The 21,086-nt window shown below is 43.7% G+C and overlaps 1 protein-coding gene across 1 annotated transcript in view; it reads left to right on the top strand.

The window, feature by feature from the left end:
- The first annotated feature begins 2,976 nt into the window (after positions 1–2,976).
- ZCCHC24 (zinc finger CCHC-type containing 24) overlaps positions 2,977–21,086 on the top strand; it is a 98,622-nt gene continuing 80,512 nt past the window's right edge. Inside the window, exons 1-2 of the mRNA XM_030453422.1 lie at positions 2,977–3,515; positions 20,722–20,922. Of these exons, the coding sequence (XP_030309282.1) occupies positions 3,276–3,515; positions 20,722–20,922 (441 nt within the window). The 5' untranslated portion in view covers positions 2,977–3,275. The remainder of the gene's footprint in view (positions 3,516–20,721; positions 20,923–21,086) is intronic.

The raw sequence follows: 21,086 nt of genomic DNA, 5'->3' as shown, positions 1-21,086 counted from the left end.
TTGGTTGGTTTTACCAGGAGGATAAATAAATAAATGTTTCAGCACCATAAAGCTGGTGCAAAACCCATCCAGCTGGAGGCACATCCCAATGTAACCAGTAGGAACTGGGCACGTCCTCAAGAAATCTTACAACTACTGGACTGGGGATATTTTTGTCTTCCATATTTTGGAGGACAACAGATGCAATTTGCCTTGACAACTTCTTCTCTATTGCTCTGTACCTGTTAAATGGACCATCTGCACTGATCTCCTCACTCATCTATGACTTCTAGAGGTGAAGAAATAAAGGGCTTAAAATGAAAAAATAAAATATAAAATCAATTATCTTTACCATAATGGTTCAGTAGTAAATGGAGTAATATTTCTAAGCTAAGAGCAGCATGGAGCCCAGAATGACATGGGGAACAGCCTAGAAACACTTTTCCAGAAGAAACTGCACCAGGAGACCAGGATGACAACAAACTCTCAAAGTGTGGGTGCTTTTTAGTTAAGTTGTTCATTGAGACTTTTCCAACCTTCTCCTTTTAAATACAGCATTTATTCAGCTCACTCATTCCTCTCTGAGGAGGAAGCCACCAGGCCCACCATCAAGAAGAGATTACAGCCAAAACTTTTCTATGTTCAAATGCAGCTGGTGGGACACACGATGTCCCCAACATCACAGGGGGTTGCTGCATCTTTGAATGCATCTCTGGAAGAAATGCACTGACTCTTCCTTCCCTTGCCCCATCGCAATCAGTGCTGTGTTGGCTAAATAAAAGAAATCAAAGCAACTACAAGGAAGAGGATATATTCAAAGTACAAAGTATCAAAATAGAAAAAAAAACCCCAGACCGCAAACCCTTCATCTGAAACATAGTATCACCTCAGGCACTCTGTATTTTGACCTCTTTTTTTCCAAGAGCCCTGTGATGTTGTCTTTTCTCCTCCTTCAGAACTTCAGTTTGCTTCCCAGCATCTCACTAACCAGACTGCCCAGTGGAGCTGTTAAAATAAAGCCCCGTGTATTTTGTTTTAATTTATCAAGTAAAATAGGGAAGTGATAAGAATAGAAATTGTTTTTAAGGAAGGAATTAGCCAGCCAACAAAACCAACAACAAAAAAAGAAAAACCCACAACAACAAACCAAGCAGCTTCAGCCCACTTCCCTCTCCTTGGTTTGATACCATATCCTGGCTTTACTGTCATCATCTGCCAGAGAGGCAAGTTCCTCAGATGTGATCTAGATTTCTTGCTCTTTTTTACATTTACCAAGTAAACCCTGGAAAAATCCTCCTCTAGTCACTAAGACTCACTCACCTTTTTGCTCGTGTGAAACTGTTTTGGGTTTGGGATGTAATATATATTTTTTTCTATTATGATCATCTATATGTTGTGGTCACTTTTAGAGACCCTTTATCCTGGTGTCATTTGTTCCTTCTTATGCTGATACACTCATATTTAGATGTGCTCCAGAGGGTTTGCAAACCAAGACAGCATACAAAGCAGCAAACTGCATTCATGCTGCAAGGACATGGCCATTAAAAATAAATCCTAGCATCACTAAAGGCGTTCAGTTTGATTCAGCTGGTCCAAACTTGACCTCACCTTGCAGGCCTGGAAAGTTACCATCTTCACCTTCACTTAAATTCCTGCTAGCAGATAGCTGTGCTGCCTTAGCTACCTGCTCTCACAAGTGAAACACATTCATCTTTGCTGTTTGCAGCTGACAATTTAATAGTGTTTGCTACTGTGCATACACTGACCTGCATTTTCTTCTCCTTGTAACCATGCCTCTTCACAACAGTGATTTTTCTTCAGTCTTAGCAGACTTGTATCACCCATTATGGCAAACCTGGGTGCTGCCTTTGATGTTTCAGATTGTTTCTGTCCTCTAAGTAAGTAAGGTGCTGCTTGCTTTTTTTTTTTTTTTTTTTCCCCTGCCAAGATCATCCTAAGGAAGACATATTAATTTTCAGTACCAGGAAAGAGCCTTTGCTGGAGTTTTTAAGTTACCTATTGGGAGTTTCTTTGGTTTTAAGAAGAAAACTCCTAGCCTGATGCTTACAGTGTTGGTACCAAAGTGAGGAGTAGTTGCACTGCTCCTCCTCTCATCCCAGGGAAGGCAGTGGAGTTTATGAACTGTAATTACCAGCTTACCCACTCAAGGCTCTTTCCTAAAAAGAGAAGCATTCATCATCCTCTTTTGTGCTACCGACTCCTTAAAAGGCCTACTCAGCTTTAGCTCCAGTGTATCCCCCCGCAGACGGGCTCCCCAAGAGCCTGCGCCAGGGATACCTCCGTGGATTTCAAAGGGAAAATCGCGCCGCTCGCTGCCTTATTTGGGAAACCCTCACTCTGCAGGGCTCGGCGTAACCTCGGTGACCCAACAACCCTTTGTAAGCTCTGACAGAGATTTAACGAGAAGGAACCTCAGCTCACGATGAACTCCGAGCATCGGCAGAGAAACAGGAATGAGAGGCAAGAGGGAGGGCGGGCTGAGGAGGCGCAAGGAGAAACCGGCGGAGTTAAAAACAACCCCGAAACGACCCGGGTAAAGGAGCTCTCGGAAGGGCTTTGCGTGTGTTTTGCGTAAAAAAGAAAAAAAAATCTTCAGGAAGGAGGAAAAGGAAGGCCGGGGAGAGAGCGAGCGAGCCAGGCGGGCGAGTCGCCAGCATCCCGGGGACACCCCAGGCCGGCGGCGAGGGGACCTCCGCCAGCACACACGCGTGTGCACACACGCACATAGGTACGCACACACACACAAGTGCACCAACACACACGTCCACACACGTCCCCCGGCCCGGCAGGGAGGGGGCGGAGCGGCTCCGGTCCGGCCGTGCCTCCCTCCAGCAGCGCGGCCGCCGCCGCCGCCCCCCGCACCCCGCGGGAGGCCCGAAGGGGCGGGCACCGCTCCGGAGCTCCGGCAGCTCCTCCCCGCCGCTGCCTGCGGGACTGGGAATAAAGACAGATAGCGGGGCAGGCACCGGCCGGGCGGGGAGGGAGGGCGGGAGGAAGGGAAGGAAGGAAGGCGCAGAAAAGTTTCGTGCGGAGCCCGCGGGCGGCAGCAGCAGCAGCGATGCCCGTGCTGCGCGGAGCGCTGGGGCTGGCCGGGCGCCGCTGGCCTTAGGGGCAAAGCAGAGAGGCGCGGGGCCCATCGAAAGCCCCCGGCCCGGCCCGTCCGGAGGGCGAGGAGGAAACTCTCCGGCAGAGACGGGAAAGCATCGCCGGCGGGAGAGCGGGGAGGGGGAGCGGCACCGCGGGGACAGCCGCCGGCGGCAGAGCCCGGGGGAAAGATGAGCTTGTTGTCAGCCATCGACACCAGCGCCGCGTCCGTCTACCAGCCCGCTCAGCTCCTCAACTGGGTCTATCTCTCGCTGCAAGACACGCACCAGGCCAGCGCCTTCGATGCCTTCAGACCCGAACCCTCCTCGTCCCAGCACCCCGACCTCGGCTACACCAAGAGCACCCCGGAGCTGGGCTCTTCGCTCAGCTCCAGCTATCTCAACAGCTTCTTTCAGCTCCAGAGGAGCGAGGTGAGTCCCCCCCCGACCCTCCCCGGGACACCACGACCGCCATGATGCCTCAGCAGCCTCCCCCTCGCCCCTCCGCCCCTTCTCTTTCTCCCCAGATCCGGGGGGCACGGGGCTGTCCCGCTCCCCTCCCCGCTCGCCTGCGGAGATTCGGCCGGAGCCGCGCAGGCTCCTTCCCCATCCCGGCCCCTTCCCGCCCGCCGGATCGGGCTGCCTGGCCGCCCCGTCCCGCCGCTTGGCAGAGTGTTGACAGTCTGGTCGATAGTTACACCGAGTCCCCTTCAGCGCCGGGACCGTGCCAGGGCTACGGGACAGGGGGGGCCGACAAACCACGCACACACAGACACAGCGCTACATCTGTTTTAACACGCAAAGTCCGTCTCCCCCCCCTTCTTTTTGTTCAAAAGAAAAGGAAAAAAAAAAGTGATACTTAAAGAGCTTGATATAAAGAATAGCTTGAGAGAAATCAGAGGGCAGCGTTATTTAAGAGGAAGACAGAGACAGGAACGTGACAAAAACAATAGTGGAAAAAAGTTTTGCGCACGTTTGCTAACGCCAGAAGGGGACCAAATGAGAGCAAAGGGAAGGAAGCTAAAAAGCCAGGGCATGCAAAGACAATTCACTGTGGAACTCCCTGTCACAGGAAGTTGTTGAGGTCAAGCACTTCTGCATTGGAGGGACTTCACATGGCTGGAGGAGACACAGCAAGGTGGCACCTCGCACATCACCTCCCAAAGCCTCTCCAGAAACCATCCAGGAATGGTTTTACTCCCTGCCATGGGCTTCTGGATGGAGGCACTCAAGGGTGGCTCCATTTGACAGTGGTTGGATGGGTTATGCATCCGACCTGCTCTGGCAATTCCCACAGAATGGGAATGTGATGTTTCAGAGTCCTCCCAGCTCCATTTAAAGCACAGGTTTAAAAAGTATTCTCTAACAAAACACACACTGCTGTTCTGTCAGCAAAGGTATGGGGCTGTTAATTGAAAACAACTCAAATTCCACAACTGCTGTGGTGTTGTATCTGTTAGCAGTTAAGAGGAGTTATATATAACATACCCAGTTTAAAAACACCAAGTCTTAAGAAGCACATTGATTCTGAAAAAAAAACCAACCAACTCAACAGGCAGCATAATTTAAACTTCCAGCTACCTACCTGTTGATTACAAGTTGCAGATTTTGCCCCTTCTGCTTGGCTTGCAAGCTTTGTGGTGCCCAGGTGGTGAAAAGATTCCAGGACTTTGGCTTATATGGACTCCTTCCAGATTGGGATTCTGCTCAGATCCGTGTTTGTCCAAGTCAGGATACGTTCTGCTTACAGTGGGTCCTTTTTCTTCTTGGGAGAAAAAGGAAGAAACAAGTAAATGGAGGCTGCATTTGGGAAGCCCTTGAAAGAGTCTTCAAGAAACACTTTTTTATTTCCCTTAAAGTTCCCCCAGAGTTCATTTTCTGCTTCTACCATACTGGTTGCAAGTAGAAGCTAATCCTTTTGTCACACTCTCACTTTTCACTTGCCCTACACTTCCTTCCATTTTTTTTCCCCCCAAAAAAACTTTTTTCTTCTGGAAAAAACATTTTCCCTGTATGCCAGGCTTTCCCCCAGCTCCTTGCTCCAAGCAGTCAGCCCCTTCCCAGCCACACTGCTTTTGGATCACCTTGGATGCATTTCTGCATTGTTTCTTGTCATCCACAAGCTGGATGGATGCAACTTTATTCTACTCTTTTTATCTTCATTAGAGTTTTCTGAGGCACAAGGATGCCACCTGTGAATGCCAGCTCTGTAGAAAGCTTAGAGTATTAAAAGTTCACAAAATAAGGAACCATATCCCATGCAGATCTTGTACTATTTTTTTTTTAATATCAAGCTTTCTTTTTTCCAGTTCATTTTTCAGGCTGTGACAACAATAGCATTGACTATGTGATGGATAGAGACACTTCTGTTTCCAGTCTTTACCTGAACTATGTGTAAATCCAGGGTAACCTGAAAAGGTGGAAGGGGGCACAGCCTTCTCATATTGCATGGGAATGCATTTGCCCTGATGGATTTACCCCAAAGAAAGTAGGGAACCCTTTAGTTCCTCAGGCTGATGCTGCTTGCTTATATAGGAACTTCAATTCAAAGGTTTAGAAGGTGTTACAGATAATGGTGCTCAAGAAGAGTTCTGTCAAAATATTAGTTTTCTTTCCAGAAACTAGACTGCTTTTTTGGCAGGAGACACCCAAGAGTTTCCTACGATGTCGTGCTCTTAATTCTTGGCATTCTAACATCTGTTTATTTGCAGATGCCATTGAGTATACACTGCATATTTCAACTGCATAAAATTATTTTGGGGAGCATTATACTGTATGCCACTTTTGCATCAAGTGGGCTCCTGTTATCTTTGGAACAACACATAGCTTTCCACAGTTAAACTGGTGACTGGTTTCTACATACTGCTTGCTTTGGTTGGCTTTTTTTTTTTTTTTTTTACCTCCTAGTTTTGTCCTGGGTTGGCTTAGCCTGGAGCTGAGCTGTGACAATGATTGACACATAGCTGTACACAATATTTGGAAAGTGACCTAATGAGGGGCCAAAATAGCAACAGATTGAGAAACGATAGGATTACAGGGTGTAAAATAGTCACACATACTCTGTGGTGCCTTGCAATTGAAAAATCCTGGAGGAGAATGCTTGGAATAAGGGACAGCACTCATGGAAAGTTGCTATTATATAGGGTTTGCAAGCCTGCATGGCAGTGCCTGTGTATGTGACTTGCATGCTGACCAAAGGAACTGGACAGAAAAAAAAAAAAAGAGAAGTGCCAGCACCCACAGAGTAGTCTTGCACTTCACCAAGATTTTTGTCCTCCAGACTTTTTCCACTACAATGGATGCCTTCTAAATAAACATGATGAACACAGCTGTTTGGTGCATAAAAGCCCATTGTACCAGCATAAAAAAAAAAAAAAAGCAAAAGAAAAAAAAAAAAGCAATAATAAAGGTTTAAACAGTAAAGTGACAATGAGGGGTTTGTTCCATGTGCAAGAGGCATTTTGCAAAACAGCCCTGCTTTAAATAAAACTTTACTGCAGCCTTTATTGTCCTAGATATGAAACGAAAGCATGTTAGAACATTAAGATGCATTAAGCTGGCTATTGAACTGAGCTCCACCCTCATTATAACACCATCCATCAGAGCCAAGTATTTGAGGTTTTGTTGTGGGGCTGGTTACATGGGAATTCAAGCATTTGAGGCACAGCCAGGTAGCTGTAGCTGAGTGTCACTGAGAAACCTGGAAAAGGGTGTAAGAGAGGCAGATGCTATTTTTCTGGCCTGACAGCAGGCACCCTACCAAGTCCATGTTGACTTTGGTGAAGAAGAACCAGCAGCCAGGAACTAGAAATGACCGTATTCTCATCATCAAACTTGTTTCTTTGAACACAGAGTGCTAATTCCAGCACAAGCCAATATTTACACCCGAGAAGGAGCCTGTGTCCCAGTGAATTCTTTGCCCATGTGCAATACTCTGAGTGTCTTTCCAAGAGGGGAATTCCTTCCAGAAACCTCCATGGCAGCCACTTTCTGGACCTAAACCAGATCTTATTTAAGCACAAATAACTGCATATACTAGATTAGAAAATAACAACTCTTTTTAAAAACTCGTTGGGGTTTCTGACTCAGGGACTTCCAGATTCAAACCCTAGAGGCAAAAGGAACCAACTGGAAATGAGAACAACGTGAGCTCCTTCAGTTTGCTGCAGTAAGGTGCAGATCACTCAGAAAGGAACATTTAGGGACTTAAAAAAAAATTAGAGAGTGTACTGTGGAAAATAAAGTTCAAACCCCTGTGAAATAGAAGGTTTGCAGCACTGGGATAAATCGTGTTTATCAAAGCACAAAAGTTTGTGTGGTAATGACATCCATAAATTAACAACAAGTACTGAATCCCATGAAAGCACAAAAACATCTGGAAAGAAATTGGCATTTTTACAGAAACCACATTTTTCTGTCAGATGAACTTATTTTCCATCTATCACTCACAGAATTTGAGGAATACAGACTAGCCTGGTACTGGATGAGGAAGGACCTGTTATTTAGCCTAGCTGAATTAATTCTAAGTAGGATTAATAGGTGTGTTTATTTGTAAAGCTTCATCATCCTCGTAGGATCAGAAGAATGCAGGGACTGCCATAAAAGATGAGGCCACTGACCCACTAAATTAAGTGTCATATCTCTGAAAACAGCCACGATTAAGAGATTTAAAAGAGAGAACAAAACCCACGTAAGAGGCTGCTCACAACCTATAGAGTCCTAGGGGAAATAAGAGAGATGCAGGTTAGCAGAAAGAGCCAGATGCTCCAAAACATTTCTGATTCCCTTCAGAATTCTTAGTTTTTCTAACACAGAGCACACTTCTGACCCACAGAGTGCTTCAGCACTTCAGCCAGGACTTCTTGCTCCTCCTTTGCAGAGCAGGCAACCCCAGGATTCATCTCCTCTGACTCCAGCCCAGTTATTGACAGCCAGAAAATACAGCAGACAGGTTGCCTGCAGTACATGAAGATACCCTTTAATAAGAGTGATTATCTGGCTTTCTCATTATTTTTTTTTCTCAGTAGTCTTCAGGTAACTCTAACATTTCAGTGCCCTCATCCTTTTGCAAATTTTATTGAAATGGCAACAGCTCAGCAGTTCATGAGCTGGAGGAACTTGTGCTCTCTGCCTTGGGATGACTGTTCATTAAAGACATTTTGGGGCTACTTGAGGTGCCAGTCACCTCCTTTCAGACTGTTTTTCAAGAATTTACATTTAATTCTTGCATTGGGCCTTGTAAGAGATTCCAGGGAGCTGAGTCAGGGAACAATACCCTTTGGGTCATTTTGGTGGCCTCAGCCTCCTCCATCCATCCAGCCAGCTCTAGAATCCTTTGGATGATTCTGTCTCAACAAATGATGTGTAGCTTTCACAGCCCCCTCTCTATTCTGGACTCAGATCCTATTACAGGTATTTGAGCTAACAACTTCAGTATTTCCAGTTCCAGTGTTTTAAAATGCAAAAATTCAGGTTTTTAAGTCTAGAACCATTCTTTTTTTGCTCCCTGTTCTTATTTCTGCAGCCATGGCCTATTTTTTTTTTACTTCTATCCTTGGAAAATATTCTTTTGCCAAGGAAGAAAAAAACACCTATACATGAATGTGCTATAGGATGTGGAATCTGAAAATAAAATCTCTATTTTGTGTAAGTGCAAAACTCAAGTAATCACACAACTTACACTCCTCCATTTGTAACCTCTTAGTTATGGCTTCAAAATTCTCTCCTCTTCAGGATTAATGACATTTATTTGAAGTACACTGTGCTGCATATGGTAATGTTTTAAGTTATTACACTGATGCTGAATTACTTAGTAGTAATTTCCTTATAGAATAGACACAAGAGGCAAATGTGGTTCTCTTAAGCAAGTAATCTAAACTTAGCTATGTGGCTTTTATTTGGGCTTCCTTACCTGAGTAATAGCAGCAGAAAGCTCCAAGAAATAAGAAGTAGTAGAGGTGTTTAAGTTCCTCCAGGAGCCAGAACCTCTTGGTTGCTTTCTTTCCCTTCCCAGAGCTGAAGCAAATGTTGCTGTAGCCCTGCAACACACCTGCATTAACTCTACTTTAACTGGATCAAACACCACTTACAGCTGGGCTTTAGCTCACAGCAACAGAAGTATTATCCACCAGGTTCTTCTGCAGCTCCTTGGTATCACATCAAAGGCTGAACCATGTCTGGAAAGGTGACAAAAACCAAAATATTAATTTCTGAACCTAAACCTTCCAGAAGAGGGATATCAGCTTTCTGCTTTACTGTTGATTTCTTTTTAATAGGTATAACAAATTAGTAATAAAAGATAGACCAGTTCTATGTATTTTTTCTGATTATTTGAAAATAATTGCCAACTCTATTAAATCACTTGGGACTTGGAATTTATGCAAAGTCCTCATTGAAAGAAGCACTGGCATTCACTTTCTCCTCCACCAATATTTCCATGTCATCAGAAACTTGCCAGGAAATACATAGAAAAAAAAAACCCTCCCAACCCATAATTGGAGGCAAACACCTGTAGAATTCCTGTTGCAATTCCATGTTATACACACAGCTTTCAGTTACAGTTATCCTGTGTGTTTACAGCATCTTCCATGCCAAGGCACCCAAACAAAGGGGTGATGTAACCAACTCTCTGTTGGGTAATGATTTTTCATCCCTTCCTCGTTTGCTCTGCAGACACAGACTCAGTTATTTGGAACAGCAAAGGAAGATCCTTCTCCAATGAATGCACAAGTGATCAGTCAAGTGTGACTTGAACCAATAAATTCATTTATGAAGTGTATGGAATGAATGGGGAACCCAGAGGTGCACGGAATGGCTTTTATCCAAATGCCAAGTCCCCTTTGCTGTTTTTGTTGATGTTCAGGAGGTTTTGTGGGGTTGTAGGAGACAGAAAGCAAACAGCTTTTAGCAGTGGTCCTGTTACTTTGGTAATAAACAATCAGAAGAAAAGATCTCATTAGTGGAAAGAGAAGTTTTCTCATTCAGAGTTTAAGTGGGCCATAAAAGGACTCTCACACCTGATTTAAGCAATATTTAAAACTAAAATCAGAGCATCTTTTCCATATTGCTTTAGGAAGCATGAAAACCACAAGAGTGCAGTTGCAGAAAGGAGCAGGCACAGGAATTTCTGTAAAGAAACAGAAACAAACGTGTTGTGTTACCTAACCTAGAGGCACACGTATAAATGGTGCCTCAAAAGTGAAGTTTCTGAATTGTTTTGTGATATGTAACTGCTAATATTTGTACCTCTTCCTAGGTTCTTTTCCTCAGGAGTGTTGCCAGAAGTCTGATGCCCATTTTGCCTAAACAGCCCTTCTTTCTCCTTTAGAAAGCCACAATGGAATGATTAAGTTAAATGGGAAGGATGTCTTTGCTTCATGGCAGTTTACTTAGGTTCTGTCTGGGTTCCAGAGAATTTCTAGTGGATCAAAGGAACCAATTAAGTTTTACAGAGCTATTCAAATCTTACAGTAATGTTGGCATAATCCAGACAGACAGTATTTCATAAGATCACTTTTTTTTTTTCCCTTGCAGGTTGTTTTTTATTCTCAGAAACATTACAAACAATCCATGATCTCCTAAAATTAGACCCTAAAATTACAGACAGATTCACTTGAGGAAAGCAGAATAAATACAGGGTTACAGGGCTTGGTCTTTGTCCTTGTCCCTCATTGTCAAGCCAGGCCAGTGCAGCTGTTGGAAGTTTTGGTGGCTTTTAAGTTTTAACACATCACAAGCCTGGCCCATTGCTTTCTGTCATGTATTTTGGTGTAAGCAAATACTAACAAGCTCAGTACTTGGAGGAAGAGGAATTTTAAGGGTTCTTTTCTTACCTCTTTTGGCTGCTGCAGAGAGGGGAGCTGCTACGTAATCTTCTAAACTTGCATCCCAGGAAATCAATTTCATGTTTCTGCAGATTTAGGCTGAAGATAAGTAAATGTCCTTGTGGTCCAGGACTCTTGCATATTGAAAGCAGAAATATGCTCCTGCTGTTTTAAGTGACTACCCACACCTATTCCCTGCACAGGGCAGGATTTGGTGTCTCTCTTATAGTGCAATATCCTAGAAGGAGAGCAGCAATCTGGAAATGTACATCTACATCTCATCCATTTACCTGCCAACCAAGTGAAGGTTTTAAAGGGATCATCGTGCTCCCATAGGTTTCTGGGGTTCCAGGTCTTTAAACTTGGTGGTGGTCATGGCAGGGGAGTTGGAGCCTGTATTTCTTCACACTAAGCCAGCTTGCTAGGCAACTATTTGTATGAAATCCTCAGAGTTGTGGATACCTGTGGCTGAACAGGAAGAAAAGGAATTATTTTACAGTCATTGCATCCTGCAAATAGTGGATTAGTAAGAGCTCTTAAGAGGGTTTGAGCATCAGTGGTCCTTGAAACACAAAGATGGTCCTAAAACCATCAGCATACATTGGAAATGAATTGAACAGAGTAATACATTCATTCCTCTAACAGACCTAACCTGGAAAAAAAATATCCTTAACCCTACTTGGAAAGCAGATTACCCAGTTGTTGTTATAAGTTATCTGAAGCAGCTTGCAGAGTTTTGGGTGTACTTGCTCAGATTGCACTTCAAGCTGTGCTGTATCACGACTGATTAAGAGGGTGGCTTTAAATGTAGATAAAACTATCTAAAACCTGGAGTCACAAAATGAAATTCCAGCCTGCCATTTAGGACATGGAAATAATTTATTTTCCTCACTATATTCAATTTAATAAAAGTTTTTGTCTTCCCCTGAGTGCAGGAGCTGAGGCCCTAAGCCACATAGCGAGGGGCCCATTCTGGGCAGATGATGAATTGTTCCTACCTCTGACAGTGACCTTAGCTTTGCCTCTTTTCAACTTTGGCAGCCATGGAGGAGGTTTCTGTGCCAAGAAGGCATTACTGAATGTAAATGATATAAACAAAACTGTCTCGGACTTGAAGCTCTCTTTAACCCCAAAAAGCAAAAGCTTTCATCGTGCAAGAGCTGCACAGGAGGTAAATGCTTTCCCAAGTGTGCCTTGAACAGGCACAGATCTATTTCCGGGTGTTATTTTTCTTCTGTTTGGAGTGTCAAAAGACCCAGCAAATGAGAGGAAACCCGACTCCTGTTTTTCAGCCTGCAGGTCAGATTGAGACAAGATTTCCTGCAGGAAACAGAGATGTTAACAGCAAGCACAGGGGTCAAAACATGTCCATCCGTTTCTCCCCTCACATTCTGCTACACAACCTTCAAATCCTCCTCCTCCTCCTAGAACTATGTCTGGACAAAATAAGTCCTGCTCTCTGGCAACTTGAGGCAGGAGTGGGATGGAGGTGTTGGGAGGGAGCCCTTCCCCTCTCATGAAGGTCAGAGGGATGGTGGTGGCAGCCCTGGGACAGGCTCAGCTGCAGCAATGTAGGGACAGAGCCAGGAATGAAAGCTCCTGCCTGGATGTGTTTGAGAAATTTGCAACCTGAATGGTCCCCGTTGTCCCTAATATAGTGCTCCTGTGTTACAGCTTCTTTTTAACATAAGTGTGCAGTTGTTCAGCATTCAGTAGATGAAAAAGATCCCTGCAGAGCTTGATGCCATATTTAGAAGGTGAAGACTGTGTACCTCTGACCAGGGGATATCTCTCTCTCTCATTTCATAGAATCATAGAATCATAGAATCAGCTGGGTTGGAAGGGACCTCAGAGATCATCGAGTCCAACCCTTGAACCACCATTGCGGTTGCTAGACCATGGCACTGAGTGCCACATCCAGTCTCTTTTTAAATATCTCCAGGGATGGAGAATCCACTACTTCCCTGGGCAGCCCATTCCAATGTCTGATCACCCTCTCCATAAAGAAATTCTTTCTAATATCCAACCTAAACCTCCCCTGGCACAACTTGAGACCCTGCCCTCTTGTCTTGCTGAGAGTTGCCTGGGAAAAGAGCCCAACCCCCCCCCTAGCTCCAACCTCCTTTCAGGGAGTTGGAGAGAGTGATGAGGTCTCCCCTGAGCCTCCTCCAGGCTGAACACCCCCAGCTCCCTCAGCCTCTCCTCATAGGATCTGTGCTCGAGTCCCTTCACAGCCTCCTTGCTCTTCTCTGGACCTGCTCCAGCACCTCAATCTCCTTCCTTAACTGAGCGGCCCAAAACTGGACACAGGACTCAAGCTGTGGCCTCACCAGGGCTGAGTACAGGGGCAGAATCCCTTCCCTGGACCTGCTGGCCACACTGTTCCTGAGCCAGGCCAGGATGCCATTGGCCTTCTTGGCCACCTGGGCACACTGCTGGCTCATGTTCAGCTTCTTGTCAATCCAGACTCCCAGGTCCCTTTCTGCCACTCTGTGCCCAGCCTGGAGCTCCCCATGGGGTTGTTGTGGCCAAAGTGCAGGACCCAGCACTTGGCCGTGTTGAACCTCATCCCTTTGGAATCAGCCCAACTATCCAGTCTGTCCACCTTTACACATCAGCATCTAAAGGCTCCTTCAAGGCACATTATGTAAAACAAGTGTCCTGACTGGCAGGCACAGCAAACCTTTCCCTGAGATAAGGAAGATCGCAGCACTAGCAGGGAGATAAGAGGCCTGCCTGAGCTTCAGCAAGCCTGAAGATGGTGACTGAACAACTTCTTAACTTAGTATTCAGTGCCACTGCAGAGTAGACAGGGAGCAGCAAGTTTTTCACATCTCTGAAATCCTCAAGGTTTTGCATCAAAATGTTAAATACCAGTGGATGTGAATCAAGGTGAGATGGTGGCATGCATTGCCCTTCAACCTTGCCATGAACTGAAGGTCCATCAGCCATCCACAGAGCAGGGTGTTGCATCCATCCACCTGTTGTTATTCAGGGGCTCAGCAGTGATGAGGAGCCACAACCTGAGAAGCCACAAACAGCTGAGCTTTCAGGTCTGGAATAATTAGTTTAGACAGATCCATCCACCCCATTCAAGAGCCATCTCCCTACCACTGATTTGCTTCACCAAGTCATTCCTCTTTTGTAGTGATCCCCTTAAGACACTGCTCCTGCAAAAGGGAAGCCTGGTGCCATCTACCTGAAAATACTTATAAGTAGGCATTAATGATAGCAGTTTAATAAAAGCATGGATTTATCTAAAAACCCCTACAGAGGAAGCATGAATTAAGGTGTACTTTGCTAATTTAATTAGCCAGGAATATATTAATTGAGGTTTACTTAGCTGTGTTTTAGATGAGGAAGGGGTAATTCACATTTTACTCAAGACAGCCAAAAGATCAGATTTTTTAACAGCTAACTTGAACATTGATTCAGAAGGCAACAGAAACCTAAGGTTTTTTTGCTTCCTCAAGACAAACATTTTCTTCACTGCTGAGCAGTTGTGCAATGAGAAGATGTTCCTGAGTAAACTCTTGTATTATTTTCTGGGAAAGTCTGGATAATTTGTCAAAGGAGCCAACTCAGGCATCAGCCATACAGGAGCAGCTCTTGAGGTTTTCCAGTTCAGCCTAGATAATTAAACTTCTCTATTTCTTCTGGCTCAAATTAATACAACTAAATATATGACAGTATTTTCATTTAATCCCTCTATTTTCAGAAGGCTTTATGGTTGCCCAGGAATTCTGACTCTGAACTGGACATTTTCTTTGGGGACGAAAACAGGGAGGTTTTTTTACCACTTGTATAAAGCTGAAGCACAGAAAAGTCAATGACTTGGAGTGCTCTTCTTCACACATGCTCATCCTCAGGTGGAACAGCTGTACATCAACACACTGCATGGCCCCACAGAGAAGTCCCATGGCAGAAGCAAGTCTTGGGGCAAGAGAAGAAGAGACAGAGATGGGCTCCTATATTTTTGTATATTAGCCCAATACAAGCCCCTGAATTAGTGTTTAAGTAGCTTGAGATTCCCCTTTGGCATGAAAATAGCAACTGAGTGTGGGCAGTGATGTTTTTATCCTATTGTTTTCCCCATGACACAGCACGGGCACGTATTCCATTCTTATCTTCCTGAAAATCCATGCTGATAACTTAAGCACCTTTTGACATTTCAGTGCAAGGCTAAGAATTAGCATGGCCAGCCTGGTTACCATCAGACACACTTCACAGACTGGAGAATGTTCATCATCTCCAGTATATGAAAACCTTACATTTTTCCAGCTAGGGCATCCCAGCTCCTTTTTCCAGCAAACTTCTAACAGCCCTGGAGTCCCATGACTTAAACTGAACTCAGAGAGTTAAGATGGCTTTATTTCTGTTTTCTTTCTTAGGCTGGCAATATCCTAAAGCAAAAATGTCATCAAAAATTCTTTGCTCATCACTTTTCAATTACAGGCTATCTCATGTAGTGGAAGAACTGATGACTGGGCTATGTTATAGGAATGGTGAAATGCTACAGGACCTCACCAGGACATGGAATCAAAACAAATGTGGAGAGAACCTCTAGCACAAATATTTTACAGCTCCAGCATGTTGTTTCACAACTTCTTCAGGGGTACTCTTAAAAAGCTGTAACTAAGGAAAGGGGTTTTTAGTACTGGGTTGTTGTGGGGTGTGTTCAACACTAGATTTCAGATGGCACAGTCACAATAATCATAGCACATCCAAAAGAAATTCTCTTGCTAAGGTGGAGCAATCACCTCTGGCAAATTCAGTGTTAAATCCCTCAACTAGGAGGAACAAAGGACATCTGTGTCAAGAGATGCTGTGCACAACACTTTGGGACCACTAAATGGTCTCTCCTATCCAGTTTTAGCTATTGTAGTTAAACAGCAGATGACTTCAAAGAGGGCAAGAAGTTGCATTTTCTTCTGTTACTTTGGCTGGTCTAGATATTTCTTTCTCTCCTCTGTTTTAACTGGTAACCTATCATATAGGGTGGCAACACAGTTTTTTTGTTTGTTTGGGGTTTTGTTGTGTTTTTTTCAGGGGGGGTGGGGAAGAAGTGGTTTTTAAATTTTTTCACAAATATTTTTAGATTAAAAAAACCCAACAAAACCCAGTTCCAATGGCACCACATAAACATACTGGTGAGATGCAACCTATCAACCACTGCAACCAGCACAGGTCATTCTAGCTTTAGGTATGTGGTGGATCTGAACCCATTTATTACTATATTAAGGTTCCATCAGTCATTCTGAGGGAGGAAACAGAATTTTCCAGATATGCTTCTATGTTTCCAGTCCCATGATACCTAAAAACATTTCTTCTGTAAGTCCTAATGAAAGGTGCTTCTCCCACATGAACAAGTTGCCATTCCCTATTAACATCAACTGTTCTGGAAGATATTTTCCATCACCTCTGGCCAGCATTAGAAGGTGTCATAATTGAGATGCTTTCATACTATCTGTGCTTTCTGCTCCTCATTAAAAAAAAACCTTTACAGCTAAAGCAGGAGCTGTACCATGGGGAAATCTGGGAAGCAAGACTTGCCACTTATTTCTTCAAATGTTTTATTGCATATTCCTCAACAGTACCATTGCCTTCCTTTTTTTTTTTTTTTTTTTTTTTTTGTTTCAACATTCTACCAGTGCTAAAAAAGAAGCTGAAGAGATAAATTCTCTTTCAGTGTTTCCTTTCCACCACTTGGCACAAGCAGCCCCAAAAGCTGTCTCTGAAAAGCAGGGACCAGCCAAGAGAATCAAGATCACTGCCAGATCATTCACTTAACTGGGAATTTCTTAGAGGTGAGTTAGATGCTGGAACTCTTGAGTCACCCACGTCTGTTACCCAACTGGAAATCAGAGAAACTGAATTCTGGAAGACAATGGCTGCCTCTTTCACAAAGGACATACTGCAGCACTACAGATTACGTGTCCTTTAACTGGAAATACTTAGCAAACAAAGGAAGCCTCACTTCCCAACACCACCAGCAAATACAACTTAAAATTCTACTGAGCAGAGAGATTACCTATGGAAAATACACCACCAGATTTTCAGCTTGCTCCACTAAGCCAGTAAGTTTCATGGGAAGAAGAAAAAGCCAGAAAAACAAACAAACAAAGTTACATTATCAACTCCAACTTCCCAGCAAGCCAGTTTCTAAATTTTACAACTAGGTCCCTCAACCTCCCAGAACAGCAAGATAAGGAAATCCTGAATTCATTGCAGCTGGCCTGATGAGCCTTGTAATTAGGACATGCAGTGTGGTCTCTCAGCTTGGCAGCACTAACCCTTTCACTGCCAAATCCTGTTACAGCTCCAATTCAGACTATTCAAGAAGTGCTACTGGTTGTCTGCTTTTTAAAGAAATAAGTTGGCTGTGTGAAGGCAAAGCTGTCATTGCTTTTGGTGGAATTTATCATAGGAGCTGTCTCCTTGACCCTTCCCAGATGTGGACTAATACACTGGATCTCTGAATAAATCAGAATGCATTTCTCTCTGCCTCTATTTTCCTTTCTACTGCTGTTTGTCTGAGACCAGCAGCTTCTCCCTGTGATCATCCCCTGAACATCTCCTTCGAGTGTGAAGCTGATTCAAAATTACTCAAAATCCTTCTTAAAAATCCCCTTTGCAGCAGGGTAAAGACTTGGCAAGGGCCCAATTCCTCGTTTGCTCTGTTAAGTGCCCCAGACAAAAAAAAAACCCCAAAAACCTATAAAACCCCAAACATTTTTATGTATCCCAATAATGTTCTTTCATCCCTTGTCTCTACAAAGACAAAATGAAGGAAATCAACATCTGCTTTCATCACATTCACTCCATGTTTCTGAGCTTTTGCTATTTGATACCAATACCAGGGGCTGGGATAATCTTTCCCACTTTCCCAGTCTTTTCCCTTATTATATAACGTGGCTTTTTTGGAAGAGATTTTTTTTCCTCATCCCTTTCTGAAGAACTGGAGATTTCCCCAGCTACCAAGAGGATGTAACACTGGTTGTGCTGCTGCTCTTTATAGCATTTCCAAGTGCCAGACTGATGTGCTTTTCACATTGACTTGGAGTTAAACTGATTTAAAACCATTTTCCAGGTCAGATTGGCAGGAACTGCTGAAGCACTTTGCCTGACTCTGTACCAGGAGGGATGGACTGGGATCTTGGGATCATCTAGGAGTTTTCCTAAGCAAATTCATTGTTCTTTGGAGCACCAGTGACATCCACCATGACCATCTTCTCCTTTACTGTCATCTTCTGGGATGTTATATTTGGGTTTTTGTTTTGTTTTCTTTTCTTTTTTTAACACTGGGCCCCAAGATGATTACAGGGGAGTGTTTCATGGTGGTGTGTGAATGGTTTGGTGTGTCTCACTCTGGCCCTGCCAGCTGAACCAGGTGGCCACTTCCAGAGGCACGTGTCACTCTTTGGTGGCTGCTGAGATTTAGTGTCAGCACAGCCTGTAGTCTGGTGGGGTCCTGGCCTTTGACAAAACTTCTGGCTGCCCTGGTTGAAACAAAGAGAAGTTTGTAAAGATTTGCTGAGAGAATGGGCAAAACTGAGGTCACTGCAACCTTTACACTCCTGTTACTGACCTGGAACGTGCCAAGAGGAGTTGGTGGAGAAGTGAATTGCCCTCTACCCACTCCTGCTGCCAAACTGTTCCATTATTAGAACAGCTCAAGGATGTGTAGAAAAGGAAACAGCCACCTCTGTGAGCCATATGTCCAAATCAAAGCCCACTGAGGGCAGGAGATTTCTATGTTGTGTTTTGTCACTGGGTTGGTCCTGTTGCAGAAACAGTAGCAATGTGGCAATGAGTAAATAATCTGGGGGTTCAATTCTGTGTATTCTGTGTGTCCATCCAGCCACCCTTCTGTAAAAATCAGGGAAGAGGAAATTTGCAAAGTTGCTGATGGGTGCAGTGCATGTGAAGGACTTTAAGAATCTCTTGGCTGGAGTGGCTCTTATAAAGAAAGATTTTCTATTATTCCGAGTGTATGTAAGAGAAAGTGGCTCCTAGGGGGACAACAACTTCTTGAAGACCCTTGGTTAATACTATTTTGGCATCCACAGCACTTCCCCTTCCTTTTAATGATTCGATGCCAAGAATTTCTCATTCCAACAGTGTCCAATAAATCCTAGAAAATAAATTCCAATGACTGTTGGAGGTATCTTTGGTTGCTTGATGACTAAAGCAGCTAAAACTTTATCCTTGCTTTTTGAGATTGCTTTTCCTTTTCAAATGCATGGGTTTAACCCCTGAAACAAAGTGATCTTCTCTCAGCACCTATAGACTCCATTAATTCAAAGCTATTTGAACTAATCCTGCTCCCTGCACCAGCTTAAGCTTCTTAAGAAGGGTCAGTGGAGCTCAGCACTTTGTGGGTGACTTTGCTGAGGGTGGGTGAAGCCAATTTTCTGTATGGCAGTGGCCATATTTAGGTTGAATTCCTATTTACAGGATTCACCATCTGCAGGGGTGTGGATGAGATTCAGTGATAGCTGGGACTCCCCTGGGTAACTGAGCCTGGGGCTTCTCTGTGATTTTTTTTGGTATGTCACTGTTACCCCAAAAATACATCTCCCTGGATGGTTGAGATCTCTTGAGGGAAATGTAATTCCATTTTAGATTTATTTCCCAAGCTCTCTAACTCAGTTTCAACAAATGAATCAGTCTTCAACATGTATATAACACATTATAAACATATATGACAGCTAGAAGACTCCAATGAAATATTTGGATTTAATAGAACTGAAAAATGAGGTCTCCACAGAGGCACAGATTGGCCTCTTCTTAGCAAACTTTCCTTTAAACCAGCAATAATTCTCTGATGCCAGGAGAATGACATGAGCTGTGCATTATTCTGAGATGTATCAGATCTAACAAAGAAACACCCTGGGAAATCTGTCCCATCATTTCAGGGTGGAGAAGACTGTCAGTAATTGGCCCTGGTTCTACAGTCATTCATTACCATGTTCATTTTTTTTTTTTTAAGATATTATTTGTTTTTTAAACTCCTACTACACAGGGGTTTTTTGAGCCTTAACACATTAAAGTTAAAGAATCTTTGTTATCTCCATTAGGGAGATTAGCTATTTAGGTGATTATGGGTTTCCTGCTGTTCTAAAGCTACTGAATGGCAAATTAGGAGCTTCTGATCTTAATTTGCAGATTGAGAGAGTGAAGATCCAATGGAGGTGAAGTACAAAAACCAGGTATTTGCTGTTTATCAGGAAATGTTTAAATCACAGCAGGTTTCCTCTTAGAAAATCCAAGACAGATGTAACTCTGAAGATTTCTTGTTATTGTTTGAACACAGGTCTCTCTGCTGATGGTCTCATTAACCAGATTGGAAATTCAAAATTACATTTTTTCTTGGTGTTCTTTTCCTTTCCCTGAGCTCAGTGTTGTTTGTGGAAGTCATTTTGGACAAAAAAAAAGTTCTCTTTTGTGGCTTGTTCTTTCTTTCAGCTTTTTGCCTGCATATTCTAACTCTGCCATGAATGTGGTCTGATCAAACACAAGAAAGCAATGATTGCTTGGTGGAAAGGTTGGGCTAAGTGAACCATGGCAAGCCCAAAAGCTTCCCAGCAGTCGGAGTTGGCTCCATTACATTCCCTTTGTGAAACCTCTTCCTAAGAGCCTGTGAATGGCTCTCCTCAAACGTTCAAATATGCAGCCATATTCTTAATGAATAAAAAACCCAAGAAAACCCATTTTTTCTGCTATTTTCATCCTCCCCCTACTCCGATCAGTCTCAGAACAATCCTTAATACAATACTGTGTTTCAAGGGGCTTTTTTTTTTTTTCTTTTGCAGGCTCTGAGCAGCAGTCTGTACAAGAGTGCATCCCCTTATGGCTCTCTTAATAACATTGTGGATGGGTTAAGCTCCCTCACTGAGCATTTCTCTGACCTGTCCCTTTCTTCAGAAGCCAGAAAACCCAGCAAGAGGCCACCTCCTAACTACCTGTGCCACCTCTGCTTTAACAAGGGACACTACATCAAAGACTGCCCACAGGTAAGGGATTTATAATATTCTGGTAAAATATTCAGGAAAATTTTCACCATTCTTTAGTTTAATAGCAAAGAATCTGACTGAAAGAGTTCTTTGGAGAGAGGAGCACTGAAGAAATAGCTTGACAAAATGCCAAGCTAGCCATGTGTTCTTTTAATCTATTCTTT

Source organism: Calypte anna, chromosome 6 (assembly GCF_003957555.1).
Source record: "Calypte anna isolate BGI_N300 chromosome 6, bCalAnn1_v1.p, whole genome shotgun sequence".
NCBI classification, from domain to species: Eukaryota; Metazoa; Chordata; class Aves; order Apodiformes; family Trochilidae; genus Calypte; species Calypte anna.
This window is presented reverse-complemented; position numbering and strand designations above follow the sequence as displayed.